Raw genomic sequence first — 23,486 nt, 5'->3', positions numbered from 1 at the left:
CAGCCAAACAAGCAGATTAATATTCACCTCTCTCGTAGGATGACAATCGGATGGCTTCGTGCGGCATTGACACTCACAAGACACGTCCTCGTGGACCTGTAGATTCACTACACCAGCAAACTGGAGCTGGGTAGCGTCTGGGTTCGACATCAGACTTAACACCTGTTGATTTTCAGTCATAATGAAAATGAATGACAATAATAATCATAGTAATAATATTGATAATAATAATAATAACAATATTGATAATATTGATGATAATAATAATAATATTGATAATGATAATAATGATAATAATGATAATAATAATAATAATAATAATAATAATAATAATAACAATAATAATAATACTTATTAATGATAAAAAACGAAAAAAGTAATAATAAAAACTCATACTGGTAATAGTAATAATAACAATGATCACTATAACAACGATGGTAATATATCTGATCTTTTCAATAATTTTGGTATTCAATTTTATATATCATTCAGATGACTTACAAGTCTGATCATTCAAATCAGCAATTCCCTCTGACTTTCTCTTTCATAAATGGTCATTCAAATATTGAGGATAGGACCGCTATTTCATGTTCGGTCTTGAGGTCTTTAAAGAAACAATTAATAACATATATATATATATATATATATATATACGTATGTAAACAATCAAACACTTATACACGTAAGCAATGTAATGATATGCGTAAGCAAACCTCGAACCCTAATGGTGTAATCTCCTACAGGATAGGTTGTGAGGTCAAAGTTCACAGCATGAGGGCGGCACTGCCGCTTCTGTCGAGGAACTCGAAACGCTGTCCTCAATATTGAGTTGTTCGTCGCCCCTTCCTCTAAGCCACAACAACCCTGTGGTATGATTGACGGTGTGCTACCATGCACCCCCTCACCTGTACATCAACCTGTCTACTGCTGTTCGGGGCGCACTGAAGGAGCTCGGTGGAACAACAGCCTCCGCACCGATTGACCGTGACACAAGGCGGCCAGTATACCGCACTCCCACTAGCATCGACCGCCGTGCCAACCGGTAGTTCGACAACCTGCGGCCTGGGAATGCACGTCGGTAGCTCGGCCACTGATATTGTTGAAATGTCGACCAGGGAACGATGAAAAAGATGAAGAACGAGAAGGACGTGTATGTATTTACGTATCTATTTTTTTTTTGATTGAGTTAATAATTCATAGGAAAATCTTTTGTCGTATCTATTCTATCGGGATCCCATAAAGAACAGTAGTAGTCTAGATACAGCTGAATGGAACAATCCCTCCGTATTCATGCATATAATATTCTTTCTGTATGCCTGACATCATAAGATTTGTTTAACTATTCTTTGTATTCCTCTCTTTTTTTTTCTTGCATGAATACTGACATCAATAAATGCAAATCTAAACATCTGTAATTAGAGCAAACAATATCTTTTTTTTTTCTCACCACGCCCCCCTCGATGAGATCATAATCTATATTTTGTTATCATCTCCTGTAAGTAACAGTTTAATTTATAAGATAATTAAGCTGAACCAAGTATTAGAGTTGAATTGTAATCAAAGGTAGCACGTACTGCGAAAAAGAAATCCATACGAATAAAAAAGGAAAAAAAAAGAATCGCCGAGTATTCTTTTGAACTTTAATTTTAATCAGAATATTCTGAGCCTAAGTCTATTCAACTCATAAAAACTGGATGTCGAATCGGAGGAAAAAATGCAATATTGAACATGTGCTAATCTTTATTTTGCTTATTCTGTGCTTCGAAACCCAATGCTTTCTTCAGACTAACACAATAACTTAAAATTACTAAAATTGCATAGTTTCCGACTTTAATATTGTTGGAAAATCAACCTGTATGAGAGACTATGAGTTTCGTGATGCACAGACCATTCGACGAAATGAGAATTAAATACGGGTTTCTAAAGGGTCATGATATGAAATCGAATAGAAATTATTACATCTCGTTGGAATATTGTAATGAATAGAACACGACAGCAATACGCGCCTATGTCAGTTAATGCCTCTTAATATTCTGATTGCCAACGTCGCTGTTTACCTCAAAAGATATATAATTCCTTCGGGGAAATAGAGCGAAGAGACATCAATGCGACATTAGCACAAAAGTAAAAGTAAAGAAAGAACCCACCCACTTGACAAATCCCATCCTTTTTTTCATTGATAAAAACACGTTTCAAATGTCTTTATTTTAGGGGTGGATGAGTGTCACTCTTTCATAATTAAATCTTTTAGCCCCCTTGACACCAAACGTGACACGATTTATTAGACTATCTTGTCCCCCCTAAAGACGAGTCGATTTCATTTGTCATTCCGACCGCACACTATACGCCCACTCCTTTTCGCGCCACAAACAAACATCAGAGAGGGCAAAGCTCCTTCTTCTTAGAGGTTTTTTTTGGTGCAGTCGCGAACTCGACTTGTTGATTATTGGTATGACAGCTCATCACAAGCCCCATACATGATTAACTCTCATCCAGCACGTGGGCGCGTCATTCGTATACCCGTGAAATTATTTACGTGACACTGTCTCATCGTCTGGAACAGAAATAGAATATCCCTCTCGAATTTTCACTGCATACCATTTTAAATAAATAATTTTGCCCTGCAGCAATGTATAATTACAATGATAATGTAAACAACAGTTTATATCATAATTAAGAACTCCGAGTTCAGAAACAATTTTAGAATAAAAGAATAAAATATCGATAAAAGTCGCTGGCTTATCGCTAGTTATCCCCCGACCATTGACAAGCTGACTTTAAGAAAAAAAATCCTGGACGCAGTCACACTGCTTTCGGTTGCATTCAGTATTATGTCGTAGCGATTCGCGTTTGCAAACATGTTCACAAAACCAACAGGTAAGGGTTAATATCAAAATTACAATCTCTCCTAATCCGTTATTACATTGTATCATGCCAAGTGCAGATATATTTCTGAACGCACTCAAACAGCAGCAGAAATGACTTAACTTCGTAATATTTACTCAATTTCCCATTTGCCTTCACATCGACATTGTAAGTTCTTTCTCCATATATTCCTACAGCGCTTTATTCAAAATTTGTCACAGAAGCTGTCTTTCACATCCATAAACTATACTTCTCTTTCTCCCTAAAGATTCCGGATATTGGCGTGCGAGATTGAAAAGGTGACACCGAGGGGGCATTTCATGAAGCATTTTGTCCGACAAAGTTGTCGGACAAATTTGCTCTCAGCCAATCAGATGCAAGGATTTCAGTAGCTTGTAACAGTTTGTCAGAAAAATATCCGACCAAACTGCTTCATGAAATCCCCCCCCCCCCCCGAGTTTCTGCTTAATTGATGTCGTGTAGTCGTGTCTTTACGACGTCAACATAACGGACAATTGAAATTGACATTGACATTATTTCTATTCTTTCTCTTATAAACATGACACAAAATACATACATTGATATCTAGAGTACGCGGTAATTGTTTACACATAATGCAATTATAAACAAGACAGTGTAAATAGTCTTGAAACAAATCTTTCAAATACAACCTTATGCAATTCAGGTACGTGACATTGAATATAATTATGACATAATTCTGGAAAACAAAACAGAAAATATTAAAAGCGTCTATGCAATGAACTAGATCTTAAAAAACAAACAAACAAAACAAAACATAGGTCTCCCAGAAGAAAGAGAGAGAAGAAAATGTATAGACTATAAGAGAAATTCAAGATATGAAGTAAGGCGTGGAGGTTCTCACCAGCTGATAAATCGGTACTGGAAAGCGGTGATACATGCCGTGGAAGACCTGCGAACGAAAGTTGAAATTAATTAACGTTACATCCGCCAGATTTGGATGAGCTCATCCAAGAAATGATTATTTCATTCTCGGTGCACTTCAACCATTATTAAAATGTTCGCTCTATACTTTAATCTCGCTAGATTTCAAAATGGAACGAACGAACATCAAAAAACATCACGGCTTTATGCGAATGCAGTGGAAAGCTGAAATCAAATTAATGTTTTCTACTACTCATATAACCGACCCACTGACCTGACAGACGTATCCGTAAGACCATTCAGACACAAACTCAATGGCATTTGTGTAAAACTATAATGCCTATAATATAGCTCATTAAATTTTTATGAACACACAAACACACACATAATACACCAACGCAATTATCATTTTCGCACAATTAAGTTGCCTTGTCGATTTTTGATTCAAGAAGCAGAAGGCAAGAGGCATTTAATTGGACGAATTCATTAGAAGACATTACTTTATTCATATAAGTGCATAAGTACTTATGTAGGGTGACGTAAGCAAGTGAGGATTTACCTACCGATTTGATCCTCTTTGAGAATGGACTGTGGCGGCGTGCGAGTAATCAGGTCTGGGATGGGGATATCTTCGTCTTCTCCGGACTCTTCCGAAGATTGCCGACTGGTGATCGGCACTGTCTTCGGCGGTATTCGTCTATCTACCGTAGGGTGGATGATGCGAGATGGTGCAAGAGGAACTAGGGGGTTAAAGACACAAAGTTTCAATGTTATCACAAAGTCCTTCCTTCGGCTCTCACGCACAAAATACCTGAATATTCATTGCGCTTACAAAGGAATACTGCCTACAAGTGGTAAAGTTCACTTGACGGAGGCTATAGACCGGTTCACAATCATAATTATTTTTGTGATATTATATGCACACCTTTATAATACATTTTTCCTGACAACCACAAAAAAATCCCAAAACTTTATTATCATCATTATTATTTTCATTATCATTATTGTCACTATTATAATAATTGTTATCATTATTATCACTTTTATAATTAGTATTATCATCATTATTATCACTATTTTTAATAATATCATTGTCAGCATTATTATCACCATCATCATCATTATTGGCCAATTCGAAGGGTTTATTCTAGCAACTGTCCATGGCTGCTTAGTCAAATCACAATAGTTTTCACAAGATACATGTAGATTAGGTAACAATGTAATGTTTCACTGTTGTTAATGTTTCACAAACAATAGTGCATTTAAATAATTTGCATATGCATTTCAAGTAATGTCTAATAAAGAAGCAAATGACGGCTGCAAATTCGATGCCATACAATGAAATCTATAACAAACAGATTCAAACGCATCAAGTTTATTGTCACTCTGTTGGCATGACATAATCTTAAAACATGAAGGCCTGTCAAAATTTATAGAAAGTATACAATACTACAGAATTGTAATCATGTACAACTTCTGTGCTGATGAGTACTTCATTTCTCGTGTACATTTGCTCGACTAATAAATCATGTTTGATATAAAATTACATTACATAGATCGATACTAGGAACGCAAAAAATCAACGAATATCAAAATCATAACATTGTCTCGCATAACAATTACCTCAATGATGTAGGCCTATACATCATACCCAGTACGTAACATATGCAGTTTACTCACTGACAAAGAAGACCTCACCTTCGTTAGGATGTACGTCAACCATCTTCATGAGATCGTCCACTGAATGAACATCCTTTAGTTGATACAATAAAGAAGATGGTATCTACAACAAACAATAGAGGAAAAAAATAAGGAAATATCAATCGTCTAAAATAAACATTTGCAACGAACTTGTTGTTGGCAAGAAATGAAAAAAAGAACAAAACAAACCTAACAAACCCGGAACGTATATTGTAAACTTGAGGTTGAAATAATTGCGTGTCACACTGCAGTTTTCTTCAGTGTATTACCTCTTTGAATGTTTGTGTTGAGTATTTTCATTAATTCAAACTATACTGATTATTCCCAGTGGGAATATAATCCAGTGGCGGATACAAGGAGGACCGCTCTGGGCGCATGCCCCCCCCCCCCCCGTCATTTTTTGTTGAAACAAAAGACGTAAAAAGACAAAATTTAATTTTCTAAACGCGCCCCGTCTTTACGGAATGATATTCGTGGATCCGCCCCTGTAATCAGTGCTCCAATTTGCATGAATAGGCCTATCAAAATTGAAAATGTGTCTATAGTAATCCAATGTTGGTGTTGTCGATATTGTACCTGTATAACAATAGTTACGGTGATAATAAATCATTGTACTTCTTAGGCATCAAAGCACCCAAGCAAAGCAACAAAGTGATTCTTGATTTGAATGACTTTTGATTGATTAATGGCTCCGTCATTACTTCTTTATCTTGATATAAAAGAGAAATCTATGATATCGAAAGCAAAGACAGACTTGCACAACCCTGTGTGTTATCTTGTGAGAAAAAAAAAACTGGCAAGGCTTGTAACGATTATACACTATGTACATATATTTGATGATTTAATCACTGTATCAAGGTGCGCTACACTTTTCTTTCAATGTTAAGTCTTTGTTTGTAGATACACAAGTGTATCGACGAATAAAGGATATTTTTTATGATAAAATCATATCCGCGTGCAGCAGGGGCGGATCCAGGAATGCCGTACAAAAGTGTGGGGGGGGGGGGGGGGAGGGGGAGGAGGCGCAAAACAAGGTGCCTCTTCCTAGTAAGCTGCTGACAAGCCCCCCTTTAAAAAAAGAAAGACCTGAGCGCAATTTTCTGATGCATAATATTAGTTTAAAAAATAGGAAAAATTGAAGGGGGTGCGCCCTCTTTATTCATCGATTTTATTCTAAAAAAGACAACAAATTACCCCCCCCCCCCCCCATCCACCACTGCGCAGAGAGTTATATACAGCAATTGAAGATATGGACTTGGGATATGATAAGTCTTTGGTATCCTATCTCCGAAAGGTTTCTCATGCCACTCAAATGAGCGTATACTCAGTGTTATGATTATTACGACAGCGAAACGAAACACTGATTGCGATAGAAATCGTGGGAAAACAACGGAAAAAACAGGATGACACATCGGAGAAAAGGAAGGATATGAGTTCATTATCCAGATACATGTTCTATTTCCTCAGTTTGAATTATCAGAAATCCTGTCGATATGTTTATCACACTCATTAAAGGTCATGACGGAAGTAGAATTTGCGATGAATGTATTCGCAGGTAATGGTATGTTAGCAACAACTCGGTCTGTTAGAGCAGCTAATACAACATGGATACACCTGTTTGGTGTGACTGAGGGAAAAAAATCCATAAAGAGTTTAAGCCCCAGCACCTTTTCCGCGTTTTCCGACTAGCTGACATGTTGTTATTAGAGGAACAACTTGTGATTGTACTCAGTCATGTATAAAAGGTTATAGTTCTAACCACGTTTGAAGATTCCGACCTATTTTGTATATCCTGGTTCTCCAATATTATTTTCCTGTAAAGACCTTTTTTTTTTAATACTCGAAATAACAGCTGTTTAAGAAAACATTGCTGGCCTGTTTTCTTGTTTGCATGTTTGCTTGTTTTGTTTTCTTCTTTTTTTTCTTCAGGTGACCCAGATTGAAACTATGACTTTGCCAAATCCTTGCGACGGATGTGAAGACAAAATGGATTTTGCAGGGTCTTTCCCTGAAGTGACTGTATGAACGTATAAAGTACAACAAGAACGTTTATTGATGTTTGAGAAGCAAAAGGGATTAAGTTCACGGAGTTATCCAGTGTCAGCACACAAAGGTACTAATTGTTGTGTTTGGTATCGTATTATCATCAATATTCTTACTCATCACCTTTGTACTTTCATGTCATTCAGCATCGTCTCTTGTCTTTGCCTTGTATCTCCTGTTTAATCCAGGAGGCAACCTAGGCCTTTTATGTCACATTCATTTCTTGATTTATTCATATAAATAAAGAAAGTTGAACGAAAATAACTTTTCTTCTGATGAAGTTTCTCAAGTGAGTCGTTGACTTTACCACAAGCTATGCATCATCCGAGACTCTCGGATATTTATTTCTCCTTGTTTCTTTAACTCTTGGACCTAAGTGACTGGGAACAGTTTATATCCACTCGTCCAAGCACCCACGCATCTAACCTGTTCATCCCAATTTGAATCTGAACTCTGCTAGAAAATAAGGTCCTAAGTGACAAGTGTGGGAAGATCAAGCTGTTTGTGGAAAGCTGAAATCGTCAGAGGCAAAATGGCGCATCAATCAATGTCAACACGAGGGAGCATAGGCGTACCCAGGATTTTTTGGAGGGGGGTGTTCAGTGGCGTACCGTGGGTCAAGACATTGGGGGGGGGGGGGCACCTCATGGAAGCAACATCAGAATTGCATAACTGTACAATTAAATGCGAGCAAGCGGAGCGAGCGAGCTTGAAAATTTTGACATTTTACAGCCCCAAACTGCCGTTTGTAGCTATATATAATAATATAATGTATTTGCTTTGGAAATTAAGGGGGTTGCACCGGGTGCAACTGCTGGCAGTTGCTGGCAGTAACATCAGGAGAATGGCATAACGATTAAATGCGAGCGAGCAAAGCGAGCGAGCTTGAAAATTTTGACATTTTAGGTCCCCAAACTGCCGTTGGCAGCTATATTTTTTCGCTTTAGAAATTAAGGGGAGGGGGCGCACCGGGCGCAACTGCTGGTAATTACTGACAGCAACATCAGGACAATTGCATAACGATTAAATGCGAGCGAGCGAAGCGAGCGAGCTTGAAAATTTTGACATTTTACAGTCCCCAAACTACCGTTTGTAGCTATATTTTTTCGCCTTAGAAATTAAGGGGAGGGGGCGCACCGGGTGCAACTGCTGGCAATTACTGACAGCAACATCAGGAGAATTGCATATAACGATTAAATGCGAGCGAGCGAAGCGAGCGAGCTTGAAAATTTTGACATTTTACAGTCCTCAAACTGCCGTTTGTAGCTATATTTTGTCGCTTTAGAAATTAAGGGGAGGGGGCGCACCGGGCGCTTCTGCTGGCAATTACTGACAGCAACATTAGGAGAATTGCATATAACGATTAAATGCGAGCGAGCAAAGCGAGCGAGCTTGAAAATTTTGACATTTTAAGTCCCCAAACTGCCGTTGGCAGCTATATTTTTTCGCTTTAGAAATTAAGGGGAGGGGGCGCACCGGGCGCAACTGCTGGTAATTACTGACAGCAACATCAGGACAATTGCATAACGATTAAATGCGAGCGAGCGAAGCAAGCGAGCTTGAAAATTTTGACATTTTACAGTCCCCAAACTACCGTTTGTAGCTATATTTCTTCGCCTTAGAAATTAAGGGGAGGGGGCGCACCGGGTGCAACTGCTGGCAATTACTGACAGCAACATCAGGAGAATTGCATAACGATAAAATGCGAGCGAGCAAAGCGAGCGAGCTTGAAAATTTTGACATTTTACAGTCCCCAAACTGCCGTTTGTAGCTAATTTTTTTCGCTTTAGAAATTAAGGGGAGGGGGCGCGCCGGGCGCTACTGCTGGCAATTACTGACAGCAACATTAGGAGAATAAATTGCATATAACGATTAAATGCGAGCGAGCGAAGCAAGCGAGCTTGAAAATTTTGACATTTTACAGTCCTCAAACTGCCGTTTGTAGCTATATTTTGTCGCTTTAGAAATTAAGGGGAGGGGGCGCACCGGGCGCAACTGCTGGCAATTACTGACAGCAACATTAGGAGAATTGCATATAACGATTAAATGCGAGCGAGCGAAGCGAGCGAGCTTGAAAATTTTGACATTTTACGGTCCTCAAACTGCCGTTTGTAGCTATATTTTTTCGCTTTAGAAATTAAGGGGAGGGGGCGCACCGGGCGCAACTGCTGGCAATTACTGACAGCAACATCACGAGAATTGCATAACGATTAAATGCGAGCGAGCGAAGCAAGCGAGCTTGAAAATTTTGACATTTTACAGTCCCAAAACTGCCGTTTGTAGCTATATTTTTTCGATTTGGAAATTAAGGGGAGGGGGCGCACCGGGCGCAACTGCTGGCAATTACTGACAGCAACATTAGGAGAATTGCATATAACGATTAAATGCGAGCGAGCGAAGCGAGCGAGCTTGAAAATTTTGACATTTTACGGTCCTCAAACTGCCGTTTGTAGCTATATTTTTTCGCTTTAGAAATTAAGGGGAGGGGGCGCACCGGGCGCAACTGCTGGCAATTACTGACAGCAACATCACGAGAATTGCATAACGATTAAATGCGAGCGAGCGAAGCGAGCGAGCTTGAAAATTTTGGCATTGTACAGTCCCCAAACTGCCGTTTGTAGCTATATTTTTTCGCTTTGGAAATTCGGGGGGGGGGGGGCGCACCGGGTGCAACTGCTGGCAATTACTGGCAGTAACATCAGGAGAATGGCATATAACGGTTAAATGCGAGCGAGCGAAGCGAGCGAGCTTGAAAATTTTGGCATTTTACAGTCCCCAAACTGCCGTTTGTAGCTATATTTTTTCGCTTTGGAAATTCGGGGGGGGGGGGGCGCACCGGGCGCAACTGCTGGCAATTACTGGCAGTAACATCAGGAGAATGGCATATAACGGTTAAATGCGAGCGAGCGAAGCGAGCGAGCTTGAAAATTTTGAAATTTTACCGTCCAAAAACTGTCGTTTGTAGCTACATGTATATTTTTTTCGCATTGGAGGGAGGGGGCGCCCGGTGCGCCCCCTGGATCCGCCACTGGTAGTCAAGGGTGTCGGTTTATGTTCATGATTGGGGGAGGTATGACCAGCGAGGGGGCGTCGAAGTGACCAAGCGGGAGAAGGATGTCCAAAATCTGCACTTTATACAGAGCATCCCCTAATTTGTTTGTGTTTGTGAGTGTGTGTGTTTCATATAGATGGAAAAGTTAGGAAATAGCCAAGGTCAAGTCTTATTATTGGCAATGCAAGGCATTTTAATAAAGACTAGTATGTAAAGCAACACTGCAAAATCAATGATCAAGCTTTGATCGCAAATGTGTACAACCTATATATCAAACATTGCGCAACATTGCAGCGACTCTTTTTGCCATTCCGATATTCTGAGTACACTGCGCACATCCTGCTTGTATTCAAAATGCCAACCAGGAATCACGCTGAATCACAATCTTTTGTCGTCTCCGGGCTTTTTGAACAATGTTATACCTCTTTAATTATAATATGGTTAAAAGAAATCTTAGAAAAATATCTTTTTTTCTTGATCATCCTTTCATGTCGATTTCAAAAGCAGTTTACTAACCTTTGAATTACCATTTTCGTAGGTTTTTTTTTCTTTTTTTTTCCTTTTTTCTTTTTTTTTCTTTTTTTTTAATCAGCGGATGGGGGGGGGGGGCACGTGCCCCCCCCCCATGCCCCCGTAGTTACGCCACTGTTCCTAGACCTAGATATCTAATGAATTTTAGACGCAATAAAGTCATCCAACCACAATTTGTAGACTCACACTCAGTTATTTTTCAGTTTTAACTTTCAGTCATTGAAAAAATTCATATCTACTATTACTAAAGATTATGCAAGTCCATGTGCTATTACTAATTACATTGAGTAGCAAGTAACTTGCTACTCCCAGAGCTTCCAGAGCTTACTGCTTCCAGTAGGCCATTATACTGACTTTACTTGGTAGTCAGTGGCGTATCTAGGGAAAACGGCGCCCGTGGCAAGCGCGAAAATTGCGCCCCTAATTTCTGAAAAAGTGTTCAACCCCAACCCCATCCCGGTAGGGACTTAAAAAAAGTCCTCATGATATGCTTTTTGAAGCACTTAAGAGGGGTCTTTTGAGGGTGATTTAAATGTAAATAGGCAACCCTAAATTTTGATGTGTTTTGGCGAGCGAGCGCAGCAAGCGAGCCGAAAATTTTTATATTTCAGCTTTATACATAACATGGAATTCTTGTCATTTTTGGTTATCAAATCTTCGAATTACAATTGATTCTAATCATAGTGACGGCCTTATAGATAACGATTTGTACCAACAGTGTCCAACCCCATCCCGGTAGGGACTTAAAAAAAGTTCACATGATGTGCTTTTTCAAGCACTTATAGAAGGGGTCTTATGAGGGTGTTTTAAATGTAATAGATATTGAAGAATTTTGGCGAGCGAGTGCAGCGAGCGAGCCGAAAATTTTTGTATTTCAGCTTACAAAACATGGAATTCTTCTCATTTTTGGTTATTAAATCTTCGAATGACCATTCTAATCAAGATATAGTGACGGTCTTATAGATAACGATTTATACCAACAGTGTTCAACCCCAATCCAATCCCGGTAGGGACTTAAAAAAGTCCACTTGATATGCTTTTTCGAGCACTTAAAAGGGTTTTTTTGAGGGTGATATAAAATCTGATAAATTTTGATAAATTTTGGCGAGCGAGCGCAGCGAGCGAGCCGACAATTTTTGTATTTCACCTTACAAAACCTGGAATTCTTGTCATTTTTTGGTTGTTAAATCTTACAATTCTAATCAAGATATAGTGACAGCTTCATAGATAACGATTTATGCCAACAAACTAAGGACTTGGAAAAATACTCTGAATTACTACGAGTGAGTGAGCCGAAATTTTTATATTTCCACGTCATCATTACGTTTTGCTCTTCTTACTTTTTTTTTTTTGGGATAAATTTTGGCGAGCGGGCGCAGCGAGCGAGCCGAAAATGTTTATATTTCAGCGTTACAAAACATGGAATTCATGTTTTGTTTTTATCTTGTTTGATTTGGTTTTCTGCCCCCCCCCCCCTCCCCATTCTCCTTCCCCCCGTCCGGGCGAGGTTTTTTTTTTTTTCTTCTTCTTTTTTTTCACGTGCCCCCTTGCCCCCCCCCCCCCCTAGATACGCCACTGTTGGTAGTTGATACTACTGACTTAGCATGCAATGTGCCTATAATAGGCTGCAGCGCAGCATGCATTGTACACACATAATATTATGCATCATACACAATTTACGGTACCGAGTACAGTATAATACCGGTAAACGGTGAACATTATCGCAATGTATCTTCGCGATTCGGTCAGAAAGCAAAGCAGGGATCGGGAATGTCTACTGTTTGCGCGTCAGCTTCGCGCGCGGTGCAGTAACGTACGTAGTATTAACACGTACTGTACACGAGTTCTTTAGTGTGTATAATATTATGTAACTCCATAATGTATCATCATCCACACAAACATAAAAACAAGGAAGAGAGAGAGAGAGAGAAAATGAACGCAAAAGAAAGGAAAGGCGGAATTCAAAACGGAAATAAAAGCGGTAAAGACAGCTTTTTTTTCATTTGTCAACATCTAAGCATTGCTGAAGAGGGGTGTTGAATAGCTCAAACACCTCCCTTTTGCCCAAGGGGGGTGTTTGAACACCTTAAACACCCCCCTTTTGGCAAAGGGGGGTGTTTGAACACCCAAAACACCCCCCCTCGGTACGCCCTTGCGAGGGAGTAACCCAAGCTTCCCGCCGCACAGAGAGCAAAATGTTTGCCTGTCTTCAAGTCCTCGTATCCCATCATCTCCTGGGTCCTGATCTAAAGGGAGTGCGATTCTACCAACACTTCCATCTTGATTCTCTTATCTGAAAGTAATTGAATGCTGGATAGTGTTAACAGATATTCAATCATTTGAGTAAAATTGTTCGAAAGGTTTCAAATGTGTGGTCCTGTTGGACATAATCGTACCATAATATTCCCCTCTCCCTTCATCCATTTGATAGGAGCCGAAAGCAATGCAAAGGAGCACACTGCCGTCGTAGGTATATTCAAATGGTAATGAGAAAGGTCTCCAAAACTTCAGTAACATTGTTTGCGTTACGTGTGTTAGCTTTATGTAGCACACGTGGAAATGTTTAGCTGAGGCATAAATAACCATTCCAATGCCGTTGTTGTTGTTTTTTTTTTTTTTTGCAAGGCTATAGCAACATGTGTTTACAGTTCAAGGGGACAAAAAGGCCGCATAGCCTTTCTTCCCACGAAACAAAAGTATGGAAAAACAGAAGGGAATGAATAGGCAATTATTACACCACATTTTGTCAATTTGGCAAAAAAAAGTAGATATGTTTTAAAATAGAATTGAAATTATGAATGTCAAGTTGCTATTACCCGAGACGTTACTTTCGTGTCTGTTTGAAGCCATACTTTTTTTTAATCTAAAATTAATTAATGGATTAATGTTCTTTTGTGAACTCTGTAGATTGTCTCGACACTGTTTAATAGAATACATCGCTGTTATTTCATGATCCCACTCTTAATGAAAAATTTATTTTTTTTGCTTTTTCTGCGAACTGTTTACAAGAAGCTCCTGATGAGGGTGGAATATGAAACGAATAGGAAAAAAATGGAAGTTAAGAACTTGACTCATATAATCATCATTTCTCACTGTTTCAACAAACACATCGATTCTCACAATCTATCATCTGATATTTGCAGACGGAAAGGAGGAGGAAGAGGCAGATCAGCCATTGATAAGACCCCGAACTTTGATAATCCCATCATTTCATTCGTAGATGAAAAAGGAAAATCTCTAACGACATAATGAGTAACGATCGAGCAAAGATCGCGTCGCGCACAACCAACAAAATGTTGCCATATGTTCATCCCTGTTGATTGACAAAACCGCGTCGCATTCTTATCCGACACATAATTATACGACTCATATACGACGCTCCACGGGTCAGTGAAGGATGTCGCTGCCTCGTTTCTGCAAGGAGTTACTTCCCCTTGGTATCTATCGCGTCGTGATGAAGTCGGGTCGTTTTAGACTCTCTCAATGTATGTGAACGTTCCATTCGAAGTTTTAAACTAAATGAAAAAACAGCAAGCAAACTGCTATAGTCTGATAGTAGATATCTTTAATATTCTGTTCAGAAAATAAGTAGATATCTTGAATATTATGTTCAGAAAACTAAGATTGTGAGATTGTGGAAATACTATGTTTTCCAAATTACAAAACTGAAGAGAGGTTACCTCTATTTCGTTTATCTTTTTTAAGTTTCGAACTTGTCAGCTTCCACCATAAATTGTGTGACAACGTGTTTCGAGTCAATCCATTGTGCTTACATGTCGAATTTTACACATGTTTGATCGGATCTGAACCACTCCCCCCCCCCCTTTTTTTTTTACAGGGTGGCTTCCTTATTATTCATAGTGGTATAACTTTGGAAACATGTTTGCACACATACAGACCTAATGGAATGTGAGTTGGTTTATTCTTCTGCAATATTCTAAATGCGAGCAAGCTTAATTCTTCCGTGTGAACAGGGATAGCAGTTCCTCACAGTTTTGGTTGTCTATCGGCGTTTTCCCGCGTTTCCGCCAAGTCTTTTTCCAAGGAAAGCTAAATCTCCATTCGATCCGTTGGACTTCGATCTGCCTCGAATATCTACGTAACAATCTCAGAGGAGTCTATCTGTCTATAAGACGAAATCTTTATTCTAGAAGCGAAAGCGATAATCTCTTCGATTTGTGGGATACTGGGATTAATCAACGATTAAAATCATCTCCCGACAAATGGATTACTTTGTTCTTTCATCATATTGAATTCGGGGATTGAAGCGTAGGTCGTATCAGTATACAAAGTGTCATGAACATTGAACAGGACTAATCAAGAATTAATGATCGTCTGAGCTCCCGCAGAATATGAACGAAAATTTTGCTGAAAAAAAAAATTGCGAGAGTTTTTCTTTTTAGGTCTTTGTTCATTCCTTCTCCACTCGTGGGAAGGTTGCCCTTTCAGCCATTAGGGCTGATTTTCAAAGGGGTCCGTGCCGTACATTAAAAACAGCAACAACAACAACATAATTTAGCATTTTATCAGTGCAGACAAAGTAGATTAGGGTGCATATTATGGTTATTTTCACAAAGTTGACACAGAAAAACAAAAGATAAATACAATGACGCAAATATTCATCAACACTAAAATCGAAATTAACCTTTGCCATTATGAAAGCTTTACTATACAAACAAAGTAAAAGTGAAAAACAGGAAGGCTTAAATTCAAAACACTTATAGAGTCAATATGAGGATGAATAATGAACGAGCCATTATGTATTTTTAAAACTTCTATAGTGTGCATAATTGGATTGTTTGTTTGTCGTCAGGCCCTATCAGACGGACGATTTGCCCAAGACGACAGATTATACGGCAAAATAATATGATTATTATTTTCCTTCGCTGCTTTGATCTGAGCATGTGCGTGCATGTAGGCTACGGGATGCAAGCTTGCGACATGTTTGCAAGTACACTTATAAAACATGCAGATTGGGGGAAATTCCACAAAACTGCGATGATAAAAGCTGAATGTATTCTATGTAGCAAATAGCCTTATATACACACACTGTTCAAATTTCTGAATCGTTCCGAAACTCACTTCCTGCCCCGCTTTAGCACCCGGAACTGCAGACATGGCAGAGGAGTTCCTAAAATCGGTAGTTGAGTAATATCGGGACGGTGTTTATATATATTTTTTCACATTTGTACGCTATATATTTCCTTGTTTGAGATTATGCGACTTTTGTATGTTCATTCCAAGCACGAACTGCGAATGGTATCATCGTGGGAATATTGTATTGTGACAACAGTTAGCCTCCCTGATAAACGGGCAAGGCCGCGGCCTCACCAGACGTACTTGGCTCAAAGGAATTGAAAGTGAATATACAGGCGATCAAATCCTGTCTAGGTACATACACAAACAAAGACAAAAGATGCTGACACCAATTAGCCAGATAACCGCCAAAACGATTAATGTGTGTTTGGAACCATTTTTAAAGAGTTTTGGTCTCTCCATAACCCTCTACAGTTCATGGTTCTGCAGCTAGCAGCAATAAAAAGCAACGACTTGCTCTATCGACTAATTATTATTTAGTTATAACATAAACTTGATGGTGGAAGAATACAAAAGGCAAACTCTCAGCTTATGCAGGCCATGAAGGACAATGGTCTGTAGTAAACACCTTGTAGGCTCGCAGAATACCAAAATAAATTGTATTTCTCTCTATCCATCTCACTTCCTTTCTGAGCATATTATATCGGAACTTGGAATAAAATGTCTAGAGTTCTTTGGGAATGTTCGTGTAAACAGAAATCAGATTGTCCTGGCCAGCTTTGGTCGAAGTAATATACAAGTACCTGGTAGACGGGACTAAAAATGGTACTCACCTTACTATTCACACAAACAATGTTGAAGAGAAGCAAAAGTACAAGAAGTTTGCAAAACCATCCGAGAAGGTGGGCGTTATGGAAATGCATGATTCCCAAAGTGCTAGTGAAGCTTCGCTTTCTGGATGTCCAGGGAAAATAAAATCGGTCAAAGGCAGTGTCACTGTCCGTTGACTGTCTTGTAGGTCTGTACCTATCACCTGAACTAGTCCAGTCACTAATAAAACTGCGAGAGTCCAACGCACTTTAAATCAATAATCGGAAAACCAACTTCAGCTGGGTACAACGCACACCCGAGGCCGACAATGCCATTCCGCAGAGTTCCGTTCAACGAGCAACCCACGCAACACGCAACACGCGCAACGCTGCTCGCGCGTAACCCTTACGAATTCCCCAAGTTCCTTTCGCCGAGGCAGACATATAAATCACACAACGCGAATAGACTTACATGTTCCCACGTGATATAATTCTATCCCTTGAACTAGTGAAAGTATCATATCTCTGATTAGATGTAATTATCGCCTTGTGCTTATTCAACGTTTCCTACTGTCCTTCCTATCTTTGTGTATGCGGACCTTCCAATAGTCATGAAGTGCGAGGGAGGCATGCAGAGATAGGGAGAGAGAGAGAGGGGAGGGGCGGGCAGGTTGAGTTGCTGTAACAGAGTTGCTGACTTAACCGATGCGATCCTATTTCTGCGTTTTCTTTTTGATTTTTACTTATCATTGTTAATGTTTCATAGGGTAGGTATAGGCCTATAGTTATGTTCTTCATAACTTCACAATGTTGAATTAATATTCATATATTTGCTTTTGAGCCCTTTGTTGTACATTAGCCTATAGTTCGTTTCTGCTGGAGAATTCTTAAAAGCCTCTTAATCGATAGTTTTATGATTACATAGTTTTTTAACATTCTTTTTCTCTGTTATTATTGCTGTTGTTGTTGTTGTTTTATTTTTTGTTATTACAGCACATTTAATGAATTTAATCAGTCCGGGCTCCTAAGAATGCACGACTCGTATCAGGGCAATCAGTACCCCCGGAGGGCAATTACCCAATGGCTAAATACTTTTAGTGATAAGGTTAGAGTAAAGATTAGTATTAGGGTTAGGTTTAGGATATAAAGTTTGGGTTAGGGTTAGGAGTGTAGGTTCAGGATTGGGATTAGGGTTAGGGTCAGGGCAAGGGTAATTGCCCTAAACCCTGCATGACTCGATGCCGATATGGTAGCAGAACAAAAGAAGAAAACATGCATAAATTCAACGCAGGTGAAGTTGTTATGCAATGGTACATCCCTATATCAATACCAGTCTCCTATGTCATTGTCCTTGCTCAGTATTTGTCTTCAGCTTACAAAGAGTTGGTTCATCTGCTCAAGGAACACACAATAAAATTCACTTAAATATTATATTTACATGGCACTATCGATGTACACGTGTATGTACTACATGTTGTGAAATTATAAAAACCGTCGAGAATTCCCCATTTATGATAAAAGGAATTTCAATTGCGTGAATAAAAGCTGTGAGACAAGCTCAGGGCAAACTTATTCAATTTCTTGTTAGAAACATAGGTCAGAAGTAAACTCGTTTCAGGCATGTGTCTGCAGTAGTTTTACATTCTGCCATTTGCTTGACTCTTTCGTAATTTTTTTGGAGAGGTCAACTTTTTTTTTTTCTTATTCTGTTCTCTGACACCAACAAGTTAAATTAAGCAAGGAATCCTTCCACATTAATTGTTGTCCATTTGCACCCCATTAATGAGAGTCAACGACAAAATGCCTAGAAAAAATGGGACAAGGATGACGAATCATGTTGAATATTTCTTCTTCTTTTTTTAATCATGTGCAATCCAATTTTCCTTAAATTTCTCTCACCCGTTTGTCACTTCGCTCGTCGACATACATGTTTTCAATCAGATACGGTATGGTACCTTTGTGATAAATTATAATGATAATGTCTTATTTATCCAGGGTAGCCCCTTCTGTGTTGCCACTGCCCTACCAGAGAGCCTTGCCATAATCATTACCCAAACGTTGCTGAATTAAGGTACCATTTTTTTTTTCACCTGAATCGAGAGGGACATGGTGGGTAGGGTGGGTAAAACCATCTTGTCCATGGAGGCAAAGCACTATAGCCGGGATTCGAACTCGGGTCCTCCGATAGGGAGTCGGTAGTCTTATTCACTGAGCCACAGCGTCCCTCCTCTCCCCCAGCTCTTGGCTGATAGTAACGTTATAAGCCTGCTGGCTACATCTTAAGAGTTTTTAGCTATCTTATACCTTGCATTTAAGATCTAGGTTGTATAAACCTAATAACAATGGATAAGTTTTAATGAGGCATTAAAAAGCGTAATGCATGCTGCGACTAATTTATACCATATTTTTGTCCTGTCTCGCTTTTTCTGACTTTACCACCAGTATATGTTGGTGGTCAATTTACAAAATACCTGGATAATCTTCATTGTCTGTTCACATCGGTAACTATCTATCTCTTCACGGTGAATCCCGTACTATCTATAGGAACATTTTGCGATGACGTCACCGAGGCACAGCTGAAACGAGGATACCCGGAAAGAACATGACGTCATACTTACCTGTCATTTTGTTTTTACTCCGTGGGCAGGTGGGTTAGATCATCGATAAAGCTTGTGACTCATTCTTTGTTTGCATATAACAATCTCTCCAGCCCACAAAGTAACGGAAACAAGCTTGGCATTGGTGGACAGCAAAAACATTAATAGAATATTGATTACCGACATAAATCGACTAGTGGCGGTAGCGTCCTTTAACAATTTCCCTCTATTTTCAATAAAATACATAAAGTGAGCGTTCACTACTTGTTTTTTTCACTCGAATGAAATCATGTCATTCAGAGGTGAGTCCACCTGTGGAACGCAATGGAGTTAGTTGATACCTTCCGCTGATTTATCATCCATTTATACATTTTATCAAAATTGTTTAGTCTGTAGACCAATTTTGCAGGATAAGAGTTGTACCATGGAATTAAAGGTCGGAATGAAATGCTTAAAGCTCACTTTATCTTTTGTTGAAAATTGCTCGAAGCATTGTCATAGAAATTAGTGTACAGGTTGTAAATATCTGTTAATTATGTAAACCTGCTGTCTTGTGTTGATGAGATGTTCTGTGTAGACTAAAATAATGTTGGAATAATAGTGCGAAGTGGCGGAGGCGTGTCAGCGCCATAGCGACAATATTCTTTAATAGATTTATGTTCAATCATTCCTTTGGTGCAGCGCAAGGGCATACATGTTCAATCTGAAGTCATGATTATTTCATGAATTGACATTATGATATTATCTCTTTGCGTTTGAGAAATTCCTGATTATTATTATTATTATTATTATTATTATTATTATTATTATCATTATTGCTATTATTATTATCATTGTTATTATAGGTTTTCCCGGCCAATTTCGCACTTTTGTCAGTCCAATTCCTAATGGCTGCATTCAATTTAGCAAAATTTAGCGTAGATGACATGTTCGGTAGTTCAATTTTATGATCTCTTCATTCAAATTCATTTTGGAGCATTCAAATTACCTTTAGCCTCATTCTAATTAACACTTTTTCAATTGAAATTCGCAAAACGAGCACCATTTCGTTATTCGTTCATTCAATTTAGAATGATATAGTCACGTGATCACGGACATGCCACACTCGTTCATTCAAATTCATTTTTGGGCATCCAATTTAACATCTTTTGCAGTCAATTTAGCACGCATGTTTATGCTTTGGTTCTTTCTTTATATTTTTTTTTGTCAACATATTGATTTGCAAGCGTCATTACATTTCATATTTTATATACTTATTTTAGAGATTTTGGCAACAGTTTTTTTTTTCTTCAAATTGTGCTTAGTGATTCTTCCAGTCCGAAGACAAGTGCATCATGTGGCCACAACTTATTTGGCCGTTGAGTGCTTTATTCCGAGTGTGTCGGCCAGTTAGCTAGGAAGTCAAGGTTATGATCATCAAATGTTCCTATAATTCTTTTTCTGTCTTCTTGAGAAATACGTCTGTATCTAACTTGTGCTGTCATGACTGTAAGAAGATGAATAATCTGTAGTATTGGTACATGTAGGCCTAAAATGACATGTATGAAAGAAAAGGGGCGTTGCGGAACAACAAACTCGAGTTATATATGGTTAAAAAAATGATACTTTTACTGCTCAACAGTGCGTGGATGAAACAAAATGTCACAGAGAAATACGCGTTTAAATGTTATCACCTTTTCAAAAAAGAAATAACATGACGTTAATTTGAATGAACATGTTATGAATTTGACTGCCCATACGCGAAATTGAATGACTGAAATACCCCTTTCGGCCAGTGTTGGCGAATTTGAATGACTGAAGAGCACGTGCCAATTTGAATGCTCGTTTTACGAATTCGAAAGGCACATGTGCAAATTTCATTGATCGAAATGCTAAATTGAACGACCAACTTGCAATTTTGAATGACAGAATGTGCAGTGACGAGGATTTTCGCTAAATTGAATGAACCTTTTATCAAATGGACTGACAAAAGTGCGAAATTGGCCGGGAAAACCTATATTATTATTATTATTATTATTATTATTATTATTATTATTATTATTATTATTATTATTATTTATTCGGCTTTCATTCACAAATATCATAATACATATTTCAAAATCAAAACATACACTGGAGTGGTAAGCGTGCACCAGGTTGGGCAGCCCGGGTCTGGAAAGAGCCAACTAAATGACTTGGGCCCTCAGGCCATCCTCCCCAACCCAGCTGGTGCACCCAAAACAGTCAGTTTACAATATTATAAAAAATGATATGGTAGAAAAGACCCAAGGGCCACATTAGTTTTTGATTGCTTTTATCCCACCAGAAAACTAAAGGATGCACATCTGTCAAAGTCTGATTTCTTGTATACATACTCTTGTATTAGGCTGTATAGTTTCGTTTGTTTCTTTGTTGCTTGATTTTTAACTTTTATTGTCCCTTGCAAATGCGGAATGAATAAATGATAATGATGATGATGATAATGGCGATAATAATGACAATAATAGTAACAATAATAACAATAATAACAATGAAAATAATAATAATAATGATAATGATAATAATAATAATAATAATAATAATAATAATAATAATAATAATAATAATATTAATAAAATGATTTACTATGAATAATTGTTTGTGAAACACTGGTAAAGAAAATTTTAAGCGCAATATCATTTTGTATCATCATCGTTATCATCCATCGTTTATGTGTTCATAGTCATGTTTTGCGTTGCACACAATATTATGGTCACAAGAAAAGAGCTTGAAAACTCAAATTTTAAGCATTGTTAAGAGCATGAATATCTGTCTTTAATAACCTTCCTTGTCAATTTATCGTGCTAGGAAAATGTAGAATATGATTTCTATCAATTACGTGGCATGATTGCTGTGTGTGTAAACTTGTGTGTTTAATTTTCTTTTAAGGAATATCTTCACAAGTTGATGTTTTTTTTTTTTTTTTTTTACCAATGCATGATCCTACGCATGATACAGCGTTGCATGAAAGCATGCCTTACTATGTTTCTATAAAGATGACTACCTACTTTTGACCTACTTGTTCAGCTGGAACTCCCGCCATGCTTAACTATTTGCTCACTGAAATGCTTATAAAAGTCATGTATCAATAATAAGGATACGTCCTTCGCAATTTCCAATGCGGTTTAATATATCATGTGAAAATATTCACCAAGGGATATGAATTATTAAATTTGAACCACGATTCGATCTTCACGGCCAAAACAATAAATCTTGAGCCGCCGCGACGGAATTAGTGGCCAATCAATATAAATGTTATACATAAAAGATGCGCCTCGCCCATCCATTAAAACATAACATGTGATGACGCATTTATTGTTCTTAGAACAACGTTTACATTAAATGTGAAATGTTCAAATTGATGACATTCTCCGGTCGAGTTGTTTTTTTTATTGCAACTGAGAGACAATATTTACGTCGATGTAGAACAATTTGTCAATCATTTACAATGTGAAATAATTGAATGTTACGTTTGGTTTTGTTACCTTCTATACGTCGTGAATTAAGGTTCATTGAAACCACCGGTATGTTATAATATTATTGTGTGTGGTTTTTTTTTATATCGTTATCATTATATCATATTCATGACAAAATGTTTTCTTCATATCCTGTTAAATGAGAGGTTAAGGCTTCTATAACTTGGGTAATTTTGCTGGTTAGCTTTCGTCCACTCCTGTGGACTTCCTCAGGCCGAGTGGTCACAAAGTTCCACTTATTGTCTGCTTGTTTCCTGATCATTGGACGGAAGATCGGTGGTGAAGTGCGCCCTGATTTTTTTTTCACTTTTCTCGGCAAAAAAACAAGCAAAAAAAAAAAAAAACCACAACAACAACAACAACAACAACAACAACAACTTGCAAGCAAAATCACTTGAGGTTGGTATAGAAGCCTTAACCTCCTTTATTATTGTATATAACCGATCATCCTCAA

The 23,486-nt window shown here is 38.3% G+C and overlaps 1 protein-coding gene across 1 annotated transcript in view; it reads right to left on the bottom strand.

Annotated features, from left to right (window-relative positions):
• Positions 1-22,599, bottom strand: part of LOC139736012 (uncharacterized) — a 29,326-nt gene extending 6,727 nt beyond the window's left edge. The window contains exons 1-6 of the mRNA XM_071646759.1: positions 22,576-22,599; positions 5,443-5,551; positions 4,332-4,475; positions 3,749-3,796; positions 906-1,090; positions 28-162 (exon numbers count right to left, since the gene is read on the bottom strand). Of these exons, the coding sequence (XP_071502860.1) occupies positions 28-162; positions 906-1,090; positions 3,749-3,796; positions 4,332-4,475; positions 5,443-5,551; positions 22,576-22,599 (645 nt within the window). The remainder of the gene's footprint in view (positions 1-27; positions 163-905; positions 1,091-3,748; positions 3,797-4,331; positions 4,476-5,442; positions 5,552-22,575) is intronic.
• Between the last annotated feature and the right edge of the window lie 887 nt (positions 22,600-23,486).

This window comes from Diadema antillarum, unplaced genomic scaffold, assembly GCF_040938485.1.
Source record: "Diadema antillarum isolate AM-2024a unplaced genomic scaffold, OU_Dant_1.0 seq00000619_RagTag, whole genome shotgun sequence".
NCBI classification, from domain to species: Eukaryota; Metazoa; Echinodermata; class Echinoidea; order Diadematoida; family Diadematidae; genus Diadema; species Diadema antillarum.
The sequence above is the reverse complement of the archived record's forward strand: the minus strand, read 5'-3'. Positions and strand labels throughout refer to the sequence as shown.